The 24,311-nt window shown below is 40.5% G+C and overlaps 1 protein-coding gene across 2 annotated transcripts in view; it reads left to right on the forward strand.

Moving 5' to 3' along the window:
- Positions 1 to 9,305, forward strand: part of PMP22 (peripheral myelin protein 22) — a 33,247-nt gene extending 23,942 nt beyond the window's left edge. For both annotated transcript variants that reach the window (XM_053568963.1, XM_053568962.1), the window contains exon 5: positions 8,010 to 9,305. In XM_053568963.1, the coding sequence (XP_053424938.1) occupies positions 8,010 to 8,173 (164 nt within the window). In that variant the 3' untranslated portion in view covers positions 8,174 to 9,305. The remainder of the gene's footprint in view (positions 1 to 8,009) is intronic.
- Positions 9,306 to 24,311: the final 15,006 nt, after the last annotated feature.

The raw sequence follows: 24,311 nt of genomic DNA on the forward strand, positions 1-24,311 counted from the left end.
GGCCAGGCCCTGGATTGTTGCCAGTTCTGTTGAGTGACTAATTATGCACTAAGATATCATTTCTAGGTACACTGAAGTGAAGAGTCATGCTCCATTTTCAGATGTGATAAAGGAAACCTTACGGTCTTCTGGGGTTTCCTTTTTTGCTCACTCATTATGGTTTGATATCAAATCAGATGGCGATCATATCCATCTGTGAATATATCCTCAAGATAATTATTATATGTGTAGGAACCAGAAGTTTCAGGACATAACTGTATTTAATCTATACAAGCTTTTTATTTTACTGATGTGTGAACTGAGGCCAGGAGGCGGTAAATGAGTGTGCCCCAGGTCACCCAGCACAGGGGCAATGCGTGCTTACCCTTCTTCCGGCACAATGTGAATGGAATGGAGTTGGGTTAGAGACACAGAATCCACCCAAAATTTTAAAGAGCACGAAATCCAAGGGGGAAGTTCTTATTTTTATATTATCTTTCACTGGGACTGATTTACCTTCATTGGAAGATGGGTGCAAATTTACACATTCACTATTCTGAAGTTCCCAAGCATCTGTGGTGAATGACTAACCTGAATCACGAGACCTACTCCAATTAGAAATGAGGGGCTGAGAAGAGTTGAGCTGCCTCACCTTCACTCTTCCCACTGAGATATTTCAGCTTTAAAATTTCAAACATCTTAATGACAGCATTTTAGCCCAAACCTCAAAGCCCCCCAAATAGGAACCGTTAAGTCACACCTGTAACTATGCTGCCATTTGTTAAAATATTTCAGTTTAGCCAAACTCTGTTAGGTACAGAGATTTTCTAATCTTCCGGAATACATTTACTAATTCATACTGGGCTCACTGTTTTGATTTTAGAACTCTGCTGTAAATATGTCGGATGTAAGAGCACATGATTTGTTCCTCTCTTATCCCACTTCACATCTACTTGCCTGTCTCTCAAAAGACCTAATGTTCAGCTATCAGCTGGTCAGTTCAGCCGCCTTTATTCGAATAGGAAGCTATCTTGGATGAGCTAAAAGGCAGTTGTCATTTATAAGTCCCAAGAATGTTCTGCCCTTTGTTGTCAACCCCAGTCCAAATGCTCTAAAAGTTGGTCTCCCAGGAATCTCAGATCTCTGGAATGTTGCATTTGGAATTGCTGCAGGATCTTTCTGCTAAAGGTGAAAACTTAGAGAGTTAGGAACTCCTGACTCCTGTAGTGTCTGACAGTTCTGAGTCACTTTGTTGTGTTGTTTCCCAATGCTTGGACTATTGAGAAGCTAGTCAGGAGAATGCAAACTGGGGTAGGGTTGTTGGGGATTAGAACTGGTGAAACCTTGGGAAGTGACAATTTAACAAGGAAGAAGTCAGAAATGCTAAAATAAATGAAAGAAAGAAAGGTCTGGGCGAAGAAAGGAAAGAAGCAAGAAGAAAGTAGCCCCACCATTGTGGGATGTAATCAGAAGGTGTGCCTTCCAAAGAAGCTAGTTCCCAGCAGGATAGATGCATTTTAAGTGGAAACCACCAGAATCCCTGCTGAGTCTCTCAAGTGGCTGTTACAGCTAGATTGCCTGGCTTCCTTGTGGAGGGCTCCAAGGAAGGGCAGGTGAGAGGAGTGCAGGGCTTTGGGGTGGAGGGGGTGTCTCTGTCTCCCTGCTCTAGATTATAGCCCTCTGTGTGGTGAGAGGCTCCTGGTTTGCCACATCAGCTCTTCTCTAGTCAGCCACAAGGCTCACGGTTAAGAACACTCTCGCCTTGATTACATGCTTCCCTCAGGCTGGCTGATCCCTGGCTGCACATTATCGAAAGGTGCTTTCCTCTGGTTCAGTGCTTTTTTAGCCTGAGCAGCACATCAGAACCACCTGGGATGCTTTTTTCAAACATGCCAGTGCTAGCTGGGCATGGTGGCTCAAGCCTGTAACCCTAGCACACTGGGAGGCTGAGGTGGGTGGATCACTTGAGCTCAGGAGTTCAAGACCAGCCTGAGAAAAAGCAAGACCCCATCTTAGAAAAAAATAGAAAAGCTAGCCAGGGTTGTGGCAGGTGCTTGTAGTCCCAGCTACTGGGGAGGCTGAGGCAGGAGGTCTCTTGAGCCCAAGAGTTTGAGGTTGCTGTGAGCTGTGATGCCACAGTACTCTATCTAGCGTGACAGAGAAAGACTCTGTCTAAAAAAAAAAACAAAAAACAAAAAACCCAGTGCTGGACAGTCTCATTTAGCTCTGGGATGGGGCCACTTCCTTGGTGACTCTGATGTGCTTCCAGGGTTGGGACCACTGGTGTAGCTGTGAAACTGCCCCTAATGCCACTATAAAGGCTTCTAGGGTATTTCCCTCACAGATAGCTCATCCCACTCATGGGATAGAAAGTCTTCTAAATTTTCTTTGTTCTGTCGGGCTGGGCTGTGCTAGGTGGGAAAACATCACTTGAATTTATATAGATAACAAACCTAGAAAGAAAGTTCTGTGTGTTTGGATTTATTTCACTACTTAGACTCAGCAACTAGCTTCATGCAGGGCACATAGAAGGCCAGGAGTAACTATTTGTTAGATAATTAGATAATTGTGTGTCCTTGGCAGAACCACACCCTGGTCCAATGTGCAGTTACATTTCAGCAGAAAAACAGTACAGGTGACTTCTGAATTTCACTTTTTACATTTCTTTTGCTTTGTTTGGGGTTTTTCTTTCTTTCCTTCTTTTCCAGATTGATACAGATACAGGCATTTAGAATAAAAGAATTTGAGAGAGGTAGTAAGAGCAGAGTGCCCTCTGGTTTGGAGATTCAAGCATGCCTTACGTCAGAAGCCTCATTTAGAACTCTTGTAGGAGTGACTCATTCTGGATTGTCTTCCTGGCTATACCCAGATCAGAGTTTGTGCTGTGGGCGGCTTTAGAGACCACAGTGGTCCCTTGAATGCTGAAAATGACGACAGGGCCAGACACACAAAGACAGCCCAAAATGTTCAAGGTAATAGGCCTTACAGCCTCGTCCCTATTTCACCCCAGGCTCTCAAATGAAAGTGCTTTTGTAGAGGTTTCAATGTGCACTTTAAATAATATCCTCAATTTGCTGTATCGCTCCACCCCTTCTAATCCTGTAGGCTACTCACTCCTGGAGACTTTGCTGTGTCTCTCCACTCCTTCCAATCCTGTAGGCTACTCACTCCTGGAGACTTTGCGGTATCTCTCCACCTCTTACAATGCTGTAGGCTACTCACTCCTGGAGACTTTGCGGTATCTCTCCACCTCTTACAATGCTGTAGGCTACTCACTCCTGGAGACTTTGCGGTATCTCTCCACCTCTTACAATGCTGTAGGCTACTCACTCCTGGAGACTTTGCGGTATCTCTCCACCTCTTACAATGCTGTAGGCTACTCACTCCTGGAGACTTTGCGGTATCTCTCCACCTCTTACAATGCTGTAGGCTACTCACTCCTGGAGACTTTGCGGTATCTTTCCACCTCTTACAATGCTGTAGGCTACTCACTCCTGGAGACTTTGCGGTATCTCTCCACCTCTTACAATGCTGTAGGCTACTCACTCCTGGAGACTTTGCGGTATCTCTCCACCTCTTACAATGCTGTAGGCTACTCACTCCTGGAGACTTTGCGGTATCTTTCCACCTCTTACAATGCTGTAGGCTACTCACTCCTGGAGACTTTGCGGTATCTCTCCACCTCTTACAATGCTGTAGGCTACTCAATCCTGGAGACTTTGCTGTGTCTCTCTCCTTCCAATCCTGTAGGCTACTCAATCCTGGAGACTTTGCTGTGTCTCTCTCCTTCCAATCCTGTAGGCTACTCACTCCTGGAGACTTTGCTGTGTCTCTCTCCTTCCAATCCTGTAGGCTACTCACTCCTGGAGACTTTGCTGTGTCTCTCTCCTTCCAATCCTGTAGGCTACTCACTCCTGGAGACTTTGCTGTGTCTCTCTCCTTCCAATCCTGTAGGCTACTCACTCCTGGAGACTTTGCTGTGTCTCTCCACCCCTTCCAGTGCTGTAGGCTACTCACTCCTGGAGACTTTGCGGTATCTTTCCACCCCTTCCAATCCTGTAGGCTACTCACTCCTGGAGACTTTGCGGTATCTCTCCAACCCTTCCAGTGCTGTAGGCTACTCACTCCTGGAGACTTTGCCGTGTCTCTCCACCCCTTCCAGTGCTGTTGGCTACTCACTCCTGGAGACATTTTTCCCTGGGCTTCCTAGACCTCGGTGAACCTCTGGGTTCCCAGAGCCTCGGTGAACACACCAGGTGATCCTGCTGGCTTCTCCCCTCTGCCTCACCCTGGGGACAGTCCACCGCTGTTTCCCGACATTGGGAAATGTCCTGGTAGGCATCATGGCCACTTCTTTTGTCCTTGGTCACTAAAACCATTGCAAAAGCCTCCCCTTGCACTCTCCAGCCACCTCCCTAAGTCCATCTTTTGCACAGCTGCCAGGCTGACCATCCTAAAATCCGCATCACAGCATGTTTCTCCTTTGCTTGAGGTTCCTCAGAGGCTTCTCATCAGAACCTCCTTAGTATGGCCCTTACTCCTGTGGTCTACGGTGAGCTCTCAGCTTGCCGTGTGAAACTGAGTGTGGCTTCTCCAGTGCTCCAGTTTAGACTCATTGTCCATCTGTGCTCTTGGACCATCAAGTATGTTTCTCTCCTTCTCTCAAAATTCCATCACAGAACATTGAAATTATTTGCAGGTATGTCTGTATTCTGAGTAGATACCCCTTGAAAGTAGGAACCTTGTCCCATTTATCTTGGTGCATCTAGACCAGCATCTAGAATAGTGCCTGCATGCAGTAGGCACTCAATCCATGTTTCCTGAGCCAGTGAGGATGGAGATTCTAAGGGAGTAGCAGGAATTCCCTCTGTTGCTCCCTTTGCCTTTGGGTGCTTCCTCACAAAGGCTCTGACCTTGATTTATCCCCTCAGTGGCTGGTGCTACTGAGGGGCTGGGCTTGAGACCTTCTCTGCCAAAGGGAGAAGCTTCAGGGACTTGCAGTGGACACAGTCATCAGGAACAGCTAGGGACTCTTGGTGCCTGAAAGCCCAGCACCTTTATGCTGTCTGGACAGCATGAGGGTCCTTGCTCTTATAACTGACCTAACCTCCCAGACTCCAGGCCCTCTCAGGAGGGCCCAGGTCACTGCCAGAGTACAGATGGCTCATTTGTCTTTCTGGGTGTCAGGACCTCACTTACCCTCACTAGGGGGAGTTTGATGATGCATCTTCACTCACTGGTTGCTGGAAAAGTGAGTCATGATCCCCATATTAGGAAGAATGTTTGGCTTTGGGAGACAACTATTGCATGATATTAACTTCTCTGGGATGTAGACAGAAGGTACCCAGCCAAAGAATTTCACTTTTTTCTGTATTTCAGGATGCATCTATTGCTTTACGTACACATGGCCTTGTAATGATATATTCCCTAAGATCTCAGTCTCCTGACAGCAGTAATTATAAAGTGCAATGCTCTCCTGGCTTCGTGGGTATCCAAACATAATTTGGATTGCAGTTAAGCTTAGAGTCATCTATTTCTGAGCCTCTGCCAGGGCGAAAGCCACACACACACACACACACACACACACACACACACGTCAGGCGCTGCACTTGTGCATCCTGCCTCTCTCTGTCTCTCTTGATGTTTCCTCTTTGCCAGTGAAATTGGGGTATAGCTGGTCTAGTGAGCTACCAAGGCATTTTACCCCAGCGATGATTACACACCCCATTTGACAGTCCTGTCCACACGATAAGTGTTCTCTTGCCCTGTTAGCACTGTCTTAACACTTCACTCTTTGCCATGCTCTTATTTCCCTTTTAATAGCACTATCCTCTTTAGGTAGGTCAAACAAAACTCAAGAGACAGCTTCAGTATGTCTTAAAGTCAAGCCCCAGTGAGAATAGCCCCCATCACAAGGTCCCAAAGCTGCAGATGCTGGTGCAGGTATGGAGAGGAGAGAGGGGAATACTTATGCCTGTTGGTGAGGTTGCAAACTAATACAGCCTTTTTGGAAAGAAGTATGGCATTCAAAGAACTAAAAAAAGAACTAAAGTAGACCTTCCATTACTAGGCATCTACTCAGAAGGAAAAAAAAATCATTCTACTATAAGGACATTTGCACTAGAATGTTTATTGTAGTTCAGTTCATGATCACCAAGATGTGGAAACAACCTAAGTTCCCATGAGCCCATGAATGGATCAATAAACTATGGTATCTGTATACCATGGAATACCATTCAACTATAAAAAATATGGACACTTTTCATCTTTTGTATTAACTTGAATGGATTTAGAGAACATTCTCCTTAGTAAAGTACTCAAGAATGAAAAACCAAGCATCTCATATACTCAGTACTAAGTTGAAACTAGTAGATGAAAAAGTACAGGCCCACGTGAGAGAAAAACAAATTCAAGAAGAGGAGAGGGGGAGGGGGCTTAGTAAGTTCCCACCTAACAGGTACAACATAGGGGGTACATGGCACACCTCCTGGGTGAAGGACTAGGCTGCAACTCAGACTTTACCTTGCAGATGCAAACAATGTAACCTAATCATATGTACCCTCATATTAATCCAATTTTTTTAAAAAAGGAATTAGCAGTTTGTAAGGTGAGCCATGGAGCAGTGGGGCAAGATAGTAGAGGGCCCTAAACCTCACAACAAATAAAGTATGTCCTAGGAGATCAAAGCTGCTGTTCTCCTCAAACCACCCCTGGCTGTGGTCTCCCTCCTGACACGGATATCTTCAGTGCTTCCTGCACCTCATGTAGGTGGCAGGTCCTGGACCCCACCCCACTGTGGCTCCAAAACTATTGCGTGGCTTTGCTGATGGGTGCCAGTCCAGTGGGAGTTCTTTCCTCTCAGTTGCAGAAGGGCAGTCTCATAGGGTGGTTAATGTGACACATTCCCACTTCTGCACTTTGTTCAAACAAAGTTGCTGTGTGCGGTAAAATAGCAGCCTAAATAGCAGCGGGGTTAGATGTAGGTGGCCCAGGGGGCCACTGGGCCCTTCGGAACCACATGAGTCCCACACGGCATGCTGGGTTTATAATAGAGTCACTCACAACTTATCAAAGACCTTGTTTCAGGAGGGAACAGATGGGGCTTTGTGCAGCAGCAGGCTGGGGTGCTGACATCACCAGATCCCTCTCAGCCCAGGGATGCTGAGTGTCACGTGGGCTTGGGCCACCAGCTTGAGCCTGGCTGCCCCCCAGGGCCTGAGGTGGAGGGCTTTTCTCTCTCACACACATCAGAAGACCAGATTGGTGAGCCAGGAAGGGTGGCCCGACCTACCTGCACATCCGATGCTCTTGGATCCCTGTTTGGTCCTCAGAGCTAACCTTAGGGGCATCCAGTGAGATGGAGCTTGTGCTCGACAGTCTTCTTAATCTGCAGCCATGCTTCCCACTCATGCTGTGTCCTACGTCCTCGCGTGCTGACCTCCATTCCCCTCCATACCTTCCTCGGTCAGCTCAGCAGCACCCGTGGGCATTGTGTGCGCATCTCTTGTGGGGCAGCTCTGCTAGGGGGACTGTGGTCCTCTGTGGTCTGCATGGGGCCTGATGCCTTTGGTGTGGCACTATTCCAGTAGAGGTAAAGTGCCAGTACACTCCACTGGTTTTGCGCAATGTCATTTTTCATTTGCAGAGTGGTTCACAGCTTTCAGGGGCTTCCACGCCCAACCACTCTTGGAAAGAGTACTTGCTCTATCCAAATGCTTGCTAGTTACCGCATGTGGCCTGGGGATGGGCAACAGTTAAAGAAAGAAAACTAGGGTAGAAAATGTGAAGAGCCCCTCAGACACTGTGGCCTGGGTGGCCAGGCTGGGAGCAGAGAGCACCTCGCTGCCCTTGTTCCTTCGCTTTCTAGCCACTGCCTCTCAACTCTGGATCTGGGAGCAGATTCCTGCCAGAGTTGAAATGTGCTTCCCACTGGTGTTGTCACCTGGGGTGGGGGTGAGGGAGGGTGGTGGCGGAGGGGAGCTGCCCACCTTGAACTGTCCCTCATCCAGCTTGTGCCTCTCCTCCCCCAGGTCTGTGCGTGATGAGCGCGGCGGCCATCTACACAGTGAGGCACCCGGAATGGCATCTCAACTCTGACTACTCCTACGGCTTCGCCTACATCCTGGCGTGGGTGGCCTTCCCCCTGACCCTTCTCAGTGGTGTCATCTATGTGATCTTGCGGAAACGTGAATGAGGCGCCCAGGCAGTGGTCTGAGGCTCTGAGCGTACCCAGGGAAGGGAGGAAGGAGACCCAAAAACAGAAAAAAGAGCTAGCCAAAAACCCAAACTCAAACCAAACCAAACAGAAAGCAGTTGTGGGGGGGGTTTGCTGTTGATCGAAGATGTATATAATATCTATGGTTTATAAAACCTATTTATAACACTTTTTACATATATGTACATAGTATTGTTTGCTTTTCGTGTTGACCATCAGCCTCGTGTTGAACCTTAAAGAAGTAGCTAAGGAACTTGATATCCTAACAGTATAATCATGCTCAGTATTTTGGTCTTGCTTTTTTGTTTTTATTTTCTTTTGTTTGTTTTACCCAGAAACAAAATAACTCTGCATCTCACCCCCTCCCCTTTCATTTAAAGAAGATACCTCCCTCCCAGTCCACCTCATTTAGAAAACCAAAGTGTGGGTATATACCCCAAATGGCCAAAAGCCCTTGTATTGTGTGGGTGACCCTGTGCATTCACCAGAACCATCTGCTGCCTAAACCTCTATGTGAAGCCTTTCACTTGCATGGACAAAATGCCTGAACTTAGAGCCCTCGGCAAAAACATGGCTTGTGGCTTTGGAATACTTGCCCTTGCAGGTGGAGTATCTCGGTCACACATCAAATGAGAAATCAGTGACAACAAAATTGTGAAATGGTGCTATGGATATACCATTCCATGTTATCACTAATCATCTAAATGACTCACTGGAAATTCAATTAACAAATTAGAATGGAGACCTGAATAATTCTGTGTCATATAAATGGTTTATAACCGCTTTTGTACCTAGCTAGGCTGCTATTATTACTATAATGAGTAAATCATAAAGCCCTCATCACTCCCGCATTTTTTTCTTACGGTCAGAGCATCAGGACAAGTGTCTAGACCCCTCGGGACTGTGAGTTCCCAGAGCTCGGCTGGGTCTAGGCTGTTCTATGCCTCCAAGGACTGTCTGGCAATGACTCTTATTGGCCACCAACTGTAGATGTATATACGGTGCCCTTCTGATGCTAAGACTCCAGACCTTTTGTTTTTGCTTTGCTTTTTCTGATTTTATACCAACTGTGTGGACTAAGATGCATTAAAATAAACATCACAGTAACTCACTGATCTCTCTTGGCTTTTTGTGGGGACCTGTGTGTGGGTACAAGGTGCGTATCAGGTCATGTGAAGATTTCAGTGGAAAGGGAAGTTGAGATCATGATTTGGGTTGCAGGATGGTGCTAAGGGAGTGAAATCAGCGGTTTCGGGCTATAGGGAACATGACACGTTCAGATGCCTGTGCAAACATCTGCTAACTGGAGAGAGTTGGGAATTGTAGCTGAAACAGACACTGTGGGCAGATGGAAGGGACTTGCCTGCTCCCTGTGCTCAGTCCTCTCTCTCATGCTCTGTTCTCTGATGACCATGTGGGGAGCACAGAGGCAGGTCATGAGCTGTTCTGATATACGGGAATGTTGGCACGAGTGGCGTGGAGCCCTAACCTTGAGATTTGACATGGTGAAAGGTCTCAACGATGAGCACTGGAGGCCAGACTTTCAGATAAAACATTAACTGGCACAAACTTGGGACGTATCACCCCCCACAAGGGAGGGGAGGGCTGACCTTGCCATCCAGCTGGAGGTTTCTGGGCTGTGTCTTATACATATGTATTTTTACCCATTGCAATATATCAAGCTAATGATGTAGTTGATAGTCTTCAGTATTTATTGTGTACATATGTCGAACTGTGCACCAGAGAACAAGAATGAATGACGTAATTCCTAACATTGAGTATATTGTGATAGCAAGCTGCACATTGGAATCTCCAGTGCAGGGGCCCATCCTAGAGACTCAGATTCTGTGAGTCCACGATGGGACCCATCTGTGGTGATGGGTTTAAAGAACACTTCTTGGACTATAGCATGTAACTAGGGATGAAATCTCCATCCGGGAGTTCTTAGACTTTAACATGCTAATGAATCATTAGACAAATCACCTGGGAATCCTGTAGGCTATAGACTCCAGTAGGTCTGGGGGAGAGAGTGAGATTCTGTACCACCAGTTAGTGCCTGGATGGCACTGGGGCTGCTGGTCTGTGGACCACACTTTGTGTGTCAAGGGCCGAGAATGAAGCCACCTTCAGGCACCTGTTGCTCCTCTGTCTTTGGACATCTGACAGAAGGGCTTTTCCTTTCCGAGGCTTTTAGTAGCACTCACTACTCTATTTTTGACTCAGATGGTTTAAAGGTGGCACAGATGGCATAGGAGACTAAGTGATTAAAAAAGTAGGCATTTCTCAAATGGTCTATAAAACCAGTGTATGGTGCCCCATGATAGCATTAATGTACACAGCTATAATTTAATAATAAATGAAAAAAATCACTGGAAAAAAAGTAGGCATTTCATAAGCTTGACTTTGAAAGTGTATATTTTAGTTTCATAGGTTGTCTTTTTAAAATAACATTTCATCAAAAATTAATATGGATAAGAACAAAGTAGGAAACCAAGAATGGTCCCCAACTCTCCCTACCCAGGTAAGCTTGCTAGCATTTTTTAAAAAATTAAAATATATTATAACATCCTAACTATTTCTAGAGGGATAAATCAAATCTGGAAGTTTCTTTCCAGGTACCCATAATCTCTTGCTAAAGGTAACCATAAAAGACTTTTTAATAATTTCTTCCAGGAAAACTGCTCACATATGTACACCTATTTATGTATTTCAAAAATTTATACAAAAGTGTCCATACTACTCACACAGTTCTGTACCTTTTCTATTCACTCAATCATAAAAGTTGGAGATCTTCTATATTGACACATACTTTATCTTGAGTAGCAACAGCTTATCTGTACCAGTTTCTTTGTATGTAATTATTACTAATGTCTCACCTGTGGTCTAGTTTCATTGCCTTGGGAGCCTGTCTGCCTTGGTGACCTGCAGTAGTAGAGGGGATGGTATATTGACCTTACAGAAGCAACAGCAGCACTAACAACAAAAATTATAAAGGAATGCTATAAATAATTGGATGCCAACATATTAGATACCTTAGATGAAATGGACAAATTCTTTAGAAAGACACAATTACTGAACCTGACTCAGAAAGAAATAGACAATTTAAATGAGTGAAGAGATCGAATTAGTAATAAAAATAAATTATCTACAAATTTAAGAAGACCAGGCCCAGATGGCTTTTCTGATGAACTCTATAAAATATTTTAAAAAGAAATAATACCAATTTCTAACAAACTCCTCCAAAAAGTAGAAAAGGAAGGGACATTTACAATCTCTTTCTGTGAGTCTGCCCAGATATCAAAATGAAAGAAAGACATCACAAGAAAGAAAAACTATGGACTAATATCTCCTATGAATATGGACTCAAAAATCCCCAACTAAATACCAGCAAACCAACTCCAGCTACATATAAGTATTATACACCATGAACAAGTGGGGTTTATCCTAGGAGAAGTTCAATTCAACATGTGAAAATTAATTAATGTAAAACATCATGTCAACAAATAAAAGACAAAATCACATGATCATCTCAATAAATTTAGAAACAGTGTTTGGCAAAATCTAACATTCTTTCATGATAAAAAAACTCTCAAAAAACCAGTAATAAAAAGGAACCTCCTCAACCTGATAAGAGGAAATTATGGTCAGGAATAAGGTAAGGATGTCAGCTCTCACCACCTCTACTTAACATTACACAGGGGTTCTAGCCTGCATATTTACACAGGAAAAAAGGGTAGAAGGCATTCAGATTGGAAAAGAACATTAAAACTACCTCTATTCACAGATGACATGATTTTGCATAGATAAAATCTTAAGGCATCTACTAAAAAATATTAGAACTAATAAACAAAATCAGCAAGGCAGCAGGATACAATATTAATATACAAAAATCAATTACATTTCTTTATAACTCTTCGTGTTTTCTTACATGAAATTAAGAAAACAAATCCATCAAAAAAGATAAAATACTTAGAAATAATTTTAACTAAAGATTTGCAGGCTTGGTGCTTGTGGCTTAAGCAGCTAGGGCGCCAGCCACATATACCTGAGCTGGCAGGTTTGAATTCAGACCAGGCCTGCCAAGCAACGCTGACAGCTGCAACCAAAAAAAAAAAAAAGAAAGAAAGAAAAATAGCTGGGCGTTGTGTGGGGCACCTGTAGTCCCAGCTACTTGGGAGGCGGAGGCAGGAGAATCACTTGAGCCCAAGAGTTGGAGGTTGCTGTGGGCTGTGATACCATGGTACTCTACCCAGGGCAAGAGCTTGAGGCTCTGTCTCAAAACAAACAAACAAACAAAAATGATACACAAAACTTACACTGTTAAAATCATAAAATACTGTTGAAAGACATTAAAGAACATATGAATACTCAAGAATGCATCCTATGTTCATGGATTGGGTGGGTTAACATCGTTATGATGTCAGTGTTCCAAAACCCATCTACATAGTGAATACAATTCCTATCAGAATCCTAGATGAGTTCTTTATAGAAACTGGCAAGCTGAATCTAAAATTCAAATAGAATTGCAAGGGACCAGGAATAACTAAAACAATCTTGCAAAAGAACAAAATAGCAAGACACAGATGTTTTAATTTTAAAACTTACTACGCAAGAATGGTAATACAATGATATATTTATAAGTGAAATAGGATTGAGAGACTCAAAATAAATTCACAATCTTAAACAACTGGGTTTTTTGACAAGGGTGCCAAGACCATCTAATGCAGTGGTTCTCAACTTTCCTAATACCGTGGCCCTTTAATACAGTTCCTGTGGGTCATGACCCACAGGTTGAGAACAGCTGATCTAATGGGAAAGAACAGTCTTTTCAACAAACGGTGTTAGGACAAATGAATATCCACATGCAGAAGAATGAAGTTTGACTCTTTTTTTTTTTTTTTTTGGCCGGAGCTGGGTTTGAACCCACCACCTCAGATATATGGGGCCAGCACCCTACTCATTGAGCCACAGGCACCGCCTGAAGTTTGACTCTTTTTTTATTTTTGTTTTTTGAGACAGAGTGATGCGGCATTATAGCTCACAGCAACCTCAAGTTCTTGCGCTGAAGTGATTTTCTTGCCTCAGTCTTTCTATTTTCAGTAGAGACAGAGTCTTGCTATTGCTTAGGCTGGTCTTGAACTCCTAACTCAAGCAATCCACCCACCTTTGTCTCCCAGAGTGTTAGGATTATAGGCATGAGTAATCCTATATCAGCCAGTTTGACTTTCATCTAACATTATATACAAAAAGTGGCTCAAAATAGAATAAAGACCTAAATGTAAAAACCAAAACTATAGAAATCTTGGAAGAAAACTCACAGATAAATCTTTATGACCTTGGCAAAGGATTCTTTACCAAAAGGATGAGCCACAAAAGAAGTAAATAAATTGTATTTTAACAAAATCAAAAATTGTTGTTTCAAAGGACACTATCAAGAAAGTGAAAAGACAATGGACTACATATGAGAAAATGTTTGCAAACCATGTATCTGTTAAAGACCTTGTGTCCAGATGTATAGGGTGGCCATAAAGTTCACATGCAATTTCAAATAGTCTATTTTATGGCCATCCTGTATAATAAACTCTTACACCTTAACAGAAACAGGCAAAAGACCTGAAAAGACATTTGTCTAAAGGATATATATATATATATATATATGTGTGTGTGTCAATAAATGGTTGATAAGTATATGAAAAGATGACTAAGCATCTTTTCATATTTAGTCATCAGGGAAATGCATTCCCTGAAAAGACATTTGTTTAAAGGATATATATATATATATATGTCTATAAATGGTTGATAAGGGAAATGCAAATCACAACCAGGAACCACTTCATACCTATGAGGTTAGCTAGAATCAAGAGTCTGATCGATCATAACACATGTTTGTGGGCTGTGGAGAAATTGGAACACTCATGTACTGCTGTGGGAATGTAAATGGTGCAACTACTTTAGAAGACTTTCTGATAGCTCCTCTAAGGATTAAACATAGAGTTACCGTGTGACCCAGAAATTTCTCTTCTAGATATATACCCAAGAGAAATGAACACAAATGTCCACACTGAAACTTCCACACAGATGTTTATATTAGCATTACTCATAATAACCAAAAGGTGGAAGCAACTTTTTGGTTTGTTATGAGTCCATCAATTGATGAACAGATAAACACAATGTGATACACCCTTAGGCTACAACGTTATTTGATGCTGGGAGTGAAGCTAGAATGTTATTTGGCTGATACATGCCACAAGGAGGACTAGCCTGGAAAACTTTATTCTAAGTCAGCGGTTCTCAACCTGTGGGTCGTGACCCCTTTGTAACAATGAAAATACATCCTGCATATCAGATATTTACATTATGATTCATAACAGTAGAAAAATTACAGTTATAAAGTAGCAACGAAAATAATTTTATGGTTGGGGGTCACCACAACATGAGGGACTGTATTAAAGGGTCACGGCATTAGGAAGGTTAAGAACCACTGTTCTAAGTGAAAGAAGCTAGTCACAAAAGACCACATTTGATTCCATTTATATAAAATACCTAGAGCAGAGAAATTAATATTGATAGAAAGTTGTTTAGGGCTGGGGAGTTAAGGATGGGATTGTAGGTTGCAATAGCTAAATGGTATGATGTTTCCTTTGGAGATGGTGAAAAATGTTCTAAAACTGACACATCTTTTTACAAATATGAATATATTAAAAACCAATGCATTTTGTACTTTAAACGAGTCAATTGTGTTGTATGAGAATTTTATCTCAATGAAGCCATTAAAAAAAAAGAGACAGCTATCTGGTCTAGTTGTTCCTAATTTTCTTATTAAGTTTTTTGGTTTAAAAATTAATACACCTTTTATTATATTTTTGTGATTTGGGTTTTCTTTAAAGGGATGAGATTTTTATTCCTTCTGAGCAGTATAAAGCAAGTCAGGATATTGGTGATGAACAGTTAACATATTTCTCTACTTAACAGAATCTTGGGTTTTCCCAGGAGATTATTTCAATGACATTTATTTTCCATCCTTGAGTGCTTCTGAGAAATAGGAATTTATAGAAATGGAATTTTGATTAGAAACTCCCTGCTTAGCAGCTGCTTTCTGCTTTGCTTTGAACTCTAAGAGTGCCTTGTTTACAAAGGGGCAAAGGTGTTGAGGGAGAGAGCTGCTCAAGGTGACAGGCTGGCTGGTTTGCATTTCTTTCTTTATTTCTTTCTGTTTTTTTTTGTAGAGACAGAGTCTCACTTTGTTGCCCTCGGTAGAGTGCTGTGGCATCACAACTCATGGCAGCCTCCAACTTCTGGGCTTAGGCAATTCTCTTGCCTCAGCCTCCCAAGTAGCTAGGACTACAGGCGCCTGCCACAACGCCCAGCTATTTTTTTGTTGCAGGTTGACTGGGGCCGGGTTTGAACCTGCCACCCTTGGTATATGGGGCCGGTGCCTTACCCATTGAGCCACAGGCAGCGCAATGGGTTAGCGCAGGGCGTTAATATGATGTTGGGGATGATGCCATACTGAGGTTGCATTTCTCTCTCCTTTCCAGAGTCAAGTACTCCAATTATGTAGCCCCGAATTCCAATTTTGTCTTCCTAACTCTTTTAGGTGCTGAAAACTGTTTTGACTTTTCTGCCCTTAGCATCTTGTTTCTGGACTTTTCAGCCTCTGGGTGTGTTGTTTATTAATTGGCAAATTCCTTAAAGGGAAATTCAGGAAAGCGTGTTGGGTTCACTTCAGTGGGCTTCCTTCTCTCTGATCCTTGGGTTCTGGCAGCTTTGGTGTCTCTCGATGCTTTCAAACAGATTTTTTTTTTTTTTTTAAGTTTTTATTCCGATTTCCTAGTAATTCTCAGCTAGAAGAATTTATCTGCTGCAAGGAAAGAAGACCTTTTCCAAAGGACTAAAGAAGACCTTTAGTCCTTTGGAACTAAAAATTCAGTTTTTATTTTGAAAGAGTTATGATAAACTTATAAATTAGACGAACATTGTTATTTTCCCAAGTAGGTATATTATATGAATAACTCTATTCAGTTCTTCTTTTATACTCTAGTAAATTTTTTTACTAAAATATAATATCTTAACTTCATTTTTAGGCATTTGCATGTTTTACAGCTTTTATGAATTGATTTTATTCCACTGTGCTTTCCTAGTTATTGTGGGCATGTTAGAAACCAGTTGGTTTTTCTAAACCAATTTTATACTTAGTTCCCTTATGTCTTTTTGTTCTTCAATATTTCTCCTATTGATTATTTTGGCTTTTCACATAGATAATCACAGCATGAGCAAAAACAGAAAAAAAAGGCATAATGTCCCTCTTCTTCCTTTCCCAAATTTATAGTTCTTTTTTTCTTTTTTTGAGGCAGAATCTTGCTTTGTGGCCTGGGTAGAGTGGTATAGCATCATGGTTCACAGCAACATCAAACTTCTGGGCTCAAGCGATCTCCTTGCCTCAGCCTCCTGAGTGGCTGTAGCTACAGGTGCCCACCACAACACCCAGCTAGCCTTTCTATTTTTAGTAGAGACGGAGTCTTGCTTTTGCTTAGACTGGTCTTGAGCCCCTGAGCTCAAGGGATGCCCCGTCCTCAGCCTCCCTGAGTGTCAGGATTACAGGAGTGAGCCACTGTGACCAGTCTAAAGTTTTAATTTTTTAATTGCCTTCTTGATTACCTAGAACTTCCAGAACATGCCAAATAATAGCTGTGAGAGTGAACACCTCCCCCCGAATTTAATGAAATGCTAGTGCTTATAATTTTTAAATATTTTTTTCAGTAAGTATACATTTCTTGATTCTCTTTTTTTTCATTTCTTGATTCTCAATAGGAATTTTAATCAATAATTTATACTAAATGTTAGCAATTTTTTTTAGCTTCTGTCAAGAATACTTTTATTTTTCTACCTTTAACCAATTACTATGGTGAATCCTATCAAGAGCTTTCTTAATATTAAATCATTTGTCTTTTTTTTTTAAACAAAACAAAAGGGACTTCTTATTAATGTACTATTCTTTTGACATATTTTTTGGAATTTATTTGCTGGAATTATATTATAGCTTTTCTTAGTGTTTACGTTTATAAATGAGATTTATTTTTAAATATTTTTTATGTGCTGTCTTCTACACGTTTTAATTTTAGGGTTATGTTAGAGCTGTCACATGAATGAAAACTATTCTATCTTTTATATATGAGCTTAAAGGGCTTATGTAATATAGGTGTTACTGGATTTTTTTTTTTTTGCAGTTTTTGGCCATGGCTGGGTTTGAACCCGCCACCTCCGGTATATGGGGCTGGTGCCCTATTCCTTTTAGCCACAGGCACCACCCAGTGTTACTGGCTTTCTAGATGATTTCCTAGAACTACCAGGGAAAACTTGGCTCTTGGACAATTATCCTACCAACTAAAGAACAGTACTCTGATACCTTTCTCAAACTTCTGTCCTATTTAAGCATTTGAGCCCCTAATTTATTTTGATAATTCATATACTCTAGGAAATTATATATTTTATTCATATTTTCTATCTTATTTTCATGAAGTCCTACAGGATTTTCTAGTATTTATTCTGAGTCTCCCATATCCATTTTCTTGTTCCTGATTTTACACATTTGTGTTTTCTCTTTCATTGATTCATCTTGGGAATGGTCTCTTTTTCTTACCTTATTAAATGTATTTATCAGTTTCACACATTTCTTTCTGAATGACTTACATTCTTATTTTCTTGATTTTCCCTTCCTGCTTTCATTCTATTTATTATTATTGTTTGCCAGTTCTTTCTTGGATCTCTAATAATTTCCTCCTTCTTTAGAATTAATACTATAATAATGCTTGCATAAGGAATAATGATGGCTATATCCCTGTCTGAATTACACCTGCTCAGAATTTAAAAGGCCTTTTTTGCTCTAATCAATGTTTTTTTTTTTTTTTGCCCTGAATTTCATTTTCTACGAATATAACAACGCCATCTCATTTCTCTTCATTTACATTTCTCCAGGACACATTTGCTGGTGCCTCCCTTTGCTTTTAATATTTAACATCTTTTTAATGCCCCCACTTGGGACAGATGATGTGCTCTTTACTGTGATCTTTCCTTTATTGTTTTGAATACAATAAACATGTATCTTGTTTATTATTTTATATCAGTGATTTCATCTGGATTTTTAAGCTCTTACACCTATATTTATTTAATTTTGAGACTTCTGTGAAGTAGGAAAGTGTATACATTATGGCATACATTGCTTTTTACCCCATTCCTTCCTATTCCCCATTTCTCAGTTTTTACTAAGATGAACTGGGTTTTAAAAATCCTTGTTATTATGTTTAGGGATAAAAAGTAATATATGTTTTTCTCATCCATTGCAAGATTTATGGATGATATCCCTGAAACAAAGACATATTAACAAGAGAAAAATATTACAAATTTATGTTACCAAAGTTTTACCTGACACAGGGGCCTTCAGAAATGAAGATTCAAAGATCCAGGGAAAACTGAATATTTTTATGCGTAGATTTGGTGAAGAATGGATAGTTGTACAGAATATGATTGGCCAGAAAGGGAATATCACCCAAAGGCATTAAACTTAGGGAAGTTTGGCAAATTCTGTCTGTTCAGATTCTTGTTGGCCTCCCTGTGTAACATTTTTTCTTTGTGGATATAGGGCAGGACATCTGCCACTTGAGGTCCTTCAACAGAGAATGTCAGAATGACCTTTCTTTTTCTGCAGTTTTCTCACTCTCCTTCAGCTTAAGATACTCAGTTTGCTGGAGAAGGAAGAACATTCCAACTCCAAACCCAGCAGAAGAAAAGAAATAACCAAAATCAGAGCAGAATTAGATGAAATTGAAAACAAAAGAATTATACAACAGATCAATAAATCCAAAAGTTGGTTTTTTGAAAAGATCAATAAAATAGATAAACCTTTGGCCAACCTAACCAGGAAAAAAAGAGTAAAATCTCTAATTTCATCAATCAGAAATGGTAACGATGAAATAACCTCAGAAATTCATAAAATCCTTAATGAATACTACAAGAAACTCTACTCTCAGAAATATGAAAATCTGAAAGAAATCGACCAATACCTGGAAGAATGCCATCTACCAAGACTTAGCCAGAATGAAGTGGAAATGTTGAACAGGCCTATATCAAGTTCTGAAATAGCATCAACTATACAAAATCTCCCTAAAAAGAAAAGCCCAGGACCAGATGGCTTTATGTCAAAATTCTACCAAACCTTTAAAGAAGAACTAGTACCTATATTATTAAACCTCTTCCAAAATATAGAAAAAGAAGGAATATTACCCAACACATTCTACAAAGTAAACATCACCTTGATCCCCAAACCAGGGAAAGACCCAATAAGAAAAGAAAATTATAGACCAACATCACTAGTGAATATTGATACAAAAAAATGCAATAAGATCCTAACAAACAGAATCCAACAACACATCAAAAAAATTATACACCATGACCAAGTCGGATTTATCCCAGGGTCTCAAGGCTGGTTCAATATACGTAAATCTATAAATGTAATTCAGCACATAAACAAACTAAAAAATAAAGACCATATGATTCTCTCAATTGACGCAAAAAAAGCTTTTGATAATATCCAGCATCCCTTCAAGATCAGAACACTTAAGAAAATTGGTATAGAAGGGACATTTCTTAAACTGATAGAGGCCATCTACAGCAAACCCACAGCCAATATCATATTGAATGGAGTTAAATTGAAATCATTTCCACTTAGATCAGGAACGGGGCAAGGTTGCCCACTGTCTCCATTGCTCTTTAACATTGTAATGGAAGTTTTAGTCATTGCAATTAGGGAAGAAAAGGTGATCAAGGATATCCACATAGGGTCAGAAGAGATCAAACTTTCATTCTTCACAGATGATATGATCGTATATCTGGAAAACACTAGGGATTCTATTATAAAACTTTTAGAAGTGATCAAGGAATAGAGCAATGTCTCAGGCTACAAAATCAACACCCATAAATCTGTAGCCTTTATATATACCAACAATAACCAAGGTGAAAAAACAGTCAAGGACTCTATTCCTGTCACAGTAGTGCCAAAGAAGATGAAATATTTGGGAGTATACCTAACAAAGGACATGAAAGATCTCTACAAAGAGAACTATGAAACTTTAAGAAAAGAAATAGCTGAAGATGTTAACAAATGGAAAAACATACCATGTTCATAGCAGGGAAGAATCAACATTGTTAAAATGTCTATACTACCCAAAGCAATATATAATTTTAATGGAATTTCTATTAAATCTCCATTGTCATATTTTAAAGATCTTGAAAAAATAATACTTCGTTATATATGGAATCAGATAAAACCTCGAAGAGACAAAACATTACTCAGCAATAAAAACAAAGCAGGAGGAATCACGCTACCAGACCTGAGACTGTACTATAAATCAACAGTGATCAAAACAGCATGGTATTGGTACAAAAACAGAGAAGTAGATGTCTGGAACAGAATAGAGAACCAAGAGATGAATCCAGCTACTTACCGTTATTTGATCTTTGACAAGCCAATTAAAAACATTCAGTGGGGAAAAGATTCCCTATTTAACAAATGGTGCTGGGTGAACTGGATGGCAATCTGTAAAAGACTGAAACTGGACCCACACCTTTCACCATTAACTAAGATAGACTCTCACTGGATAAAAGATTTAAACTTAAGACATGAAACTATAAAAATACTTGAAAAGAGTGCAGGGAAAACTCTTGAAGGAATCAGCCTGGGTGACTATTTTATGAGGAGGACTCCCCAGGCAATTGAAGCAGTATCAAAAATACATTACTGGGACCTGATCAAACTAAAAAGCTTCCGCACAGCCAAGAACATTGTAAGTATAGCAAGCAGACAGCCCTCAGAATGGGAGAAAATATTTGCAGGTTATACCTCCGATAAAGGTTTAATAACCAGAATCCACAGTGAACTCAAACATGTTAGCAAGAAAAGAACACGTGACCCCATCTCAGGGTGGACAAGGGACTTGAAGAGAAACTTCTCTAAAGAAGACAGATGCACGATCTACAAACACATGAAAAAAAGCTCATCATCCTTATTCATCAGAGAAACGCAAATCAAAACTACTTTGATATATCACCTAACCCCAGTAAGAGTAGCCCACATAACAAAATCCCAAAACCAGAGATGTTGACATGGATGTGGAGAAATGGGCACACTTCTACACTGCTGGTAGGAATGCCCACTAATACGTTCCTTCTGGAAGGATGTTTGGAGAATACTTAGAGACCTAAAAATAGACCTGCCATTCGATCCTATAATTCCTTTACTAAGTTTATACCCAGAAGACCAAAAATTACAATATAACAAAGACATCTGTACCAAAATGTTTATGGCAGCCCAATTCATAATTGCTAAGTCATGGAAGAAGCCCAAGTGCCCATGGACCCACGAATGGACTAGCAAATTGTGGTACATGTATACCATGGATTATTATGCAGCCTTAAAGAAAGATGGAGACTTTACCTGTTTCATGTTTACATGAATGGAGCTGGAACATGTTCTTCTTAGCAAAGTATCTCAGGAATGGAAGAAAAAGTATCCAATGTACTCAGCCCTACTATGAAGCTGTTATAGCTTTCACATGAAGGCTAACCAAACTATAGCACAAGACTATGAGGAAAGGGCCAAGGAAGGGGAAGGGAGGTCAGAGGTTAGGGTGGAGGGATGGTAATGGGTGGGGCCACATCTATGGTGCATCTTAGAATGGGTACAGGCAAAACTTACTAAAGGCAGAATATAAATGTCTACCTACAATAACTAAGAAAATGTCATGAAGGCTATGTTGAACAGTTTGATGAAAATATTTCAGATTGTATATGAAACCAGCACATTGTACCCCTTGATTGCACTAATGTACACAGCTATGGTTTAACAATAAAAAGAAAAGAAAAAAAAATACTCAGTTTGCCACGGTACTGTATTCTGGGGTAGCATTTCCTGTACTCTATCACTTAAATATACTTGGAAATAGGCTGTGACATTAACTATTATTTTCATAATCTTTTAACTGTATCAGCAAATGTTTTCTTATTACTATTCTCATAGCCTTCAGGGTTTGCTGAGTTTTTAGCCTTGACTTCCTTATTCCTGACTTCTTACACAGGCTTCAGTTTTTAGTTTTTTGGGAGGCATCTTCAGTAAACTTTTCATGAAAAATGTGGGTGCAGGGGAGGCGCCTGTGGCTTAAAGGAGTAGGGCGCTGGCCCTGAATGCCAGAGGTGGTGGGTTCAAATCCAGCCCTGGCCAAAAAATGCAAAAAAAAAAAAAAAAGTGAGTGCAGTGTCTTTTATAATCTGTGAATAAATAAGAATGGCCTTCTGTTACCTGAATATTGAATTGGTTAGATATGAAATGCCTAGCTCACAAATTTTCTCCTCAAGATGCTAATTGATCTGTGAGGATAGACAACACTACAGTCACCTTCAAAGTGCTCCCCTTGGCCATATCTTGTCAATATTCAGCAATGAGGTAGGTAGCACTTTTTTTAGGAACCTATAAGCAGCTGTATTTTTGTTCTTTTAAAGATTACCTGATTTTTTCCCAAGTTGTTTATGGAATTTGGTATGTATCTTTGTACATTATAGATACTTAACAAATATCCATTATACAAATAAATGAATAGGAGAATGTTTGTAATGCATATGTCAATGGGTTCCTACTTAGAATACTGAATATAAAAATTCCTTGCCAATCAACAATAAATAATGAACATTCCTTCTTTCAAAATTTCAAGTGGAACTAAAGTGATATAAGATTTTTAAATGCCTAACTTTATGACTGCATCTGAGATTTAGGATATAAAATCTTCCATATGTTGATTTGTCTTGTTCAGGTAACCAGGTTTAAGAGATGAAAAGGTATAGCAATCACCTTGAAGACCTACATGATAATCAAAGACCCACATCTCTGAGCAATGTGCAGAGAGTCCCCACCTCCTGCTTGTCCACCAGGGTGTTGATTACAAAATCACTCCTTTAACTTGCTTTGCTCCTTTGAGTTCCCTTGGGAATTTCCCAAGATTATTTTATTTTTCTGAAAAATTAAAAATAATAAGAACAAAAGCATTTTCTGGTAGTGTTTCCCTATGGTTTATAGCACCATTCTGTATTCAGTTAATTTATACTAAAGCAAATACATGTCCTTTTATTTATTTTAGCTCCAGATGTATTGGAAAATCCTGCATTACCTATGTAGATAGATGATATCAGCCTTAAATGTTTAAATTATGGGTGGTTTTTTTTGTTCTACTACCAAATAAATAAATAGGTAATTCAAGGCGACATTTACAATATATGGGTTTCAAAATAGTTCCAGCAGGGGGAGCCCGTGCTTGGGTAATAGAAAGGAGGGGCCCTTTTCTTCCTTGTTCCTCTTACCTAACTTAGAACTCACAAACTAAAAATTTTGAATGGAATTCATTTTCATAATTTTTGTACATATATTCTAACTACAGGATAATTTTTCTGGTCGAAATAAACCGCTTGACCATTTCCACATCTCAACCCTGCAGCTGGAGGCTCCCAGAGTTCAGCTCCTTTCTTTGGTGGATGGCAATCGACCATGAAGCACCTGACAGGGTTCAGAATTTCTTCCATTTGTCTTGGGAGTTTGTTGTCCCCACTGCGCTTATTTTGAAGTTCATAGATGTGCTTATTAATAGGCTGAGAAGCTTAAAATGGGTGTCCGGTATGTAGTTTTGAATCCCTTTTGCCCAAAGCCTTCTTAATCACCATACTGCTTCATATGAAGCCCTAGATGAGTAAATTGAAGATCCTTGGCAATCCCCACCCTGAGCTTCATCTAGTTCCCTCAGGTGGAACATTTTGAGACTTATCTGGGGGAATGAAACAAAAGTGGCTTTTGGTGGGAAGGGTAGAGATGACACTAGAAATAGCCCTCACATACCCCTCTGGGAGAAGCAAGTAGGTGCCTGCCTATGGATGGACTCTCTTGAGAAAGAGAGTGCTGTAAATCATCAGAAAACCAGCAGGAGACACTCAGAATAAAGGAAACACTTCAGGAAGGATTCAGGCTGTGGTCTATGCTCATCTTGATTCAGCAATTTCTTTTCTTTCCTTTAATTAAATCATA

This window comes from Nycticebus coucang, chromosome 18 (assembly GCF_027406575.1).
Source record: "Nycticebus coucang isolate mNycCou1 chromosome 18, mNycCou1.pri, whole genome shotgun sequence".
Lineage (NCBI taxonomy): Eukaryota > Metazoa > Chordata > Mammalia > Primates > Lorisidae > Nycticebus > Nycticebus coucang.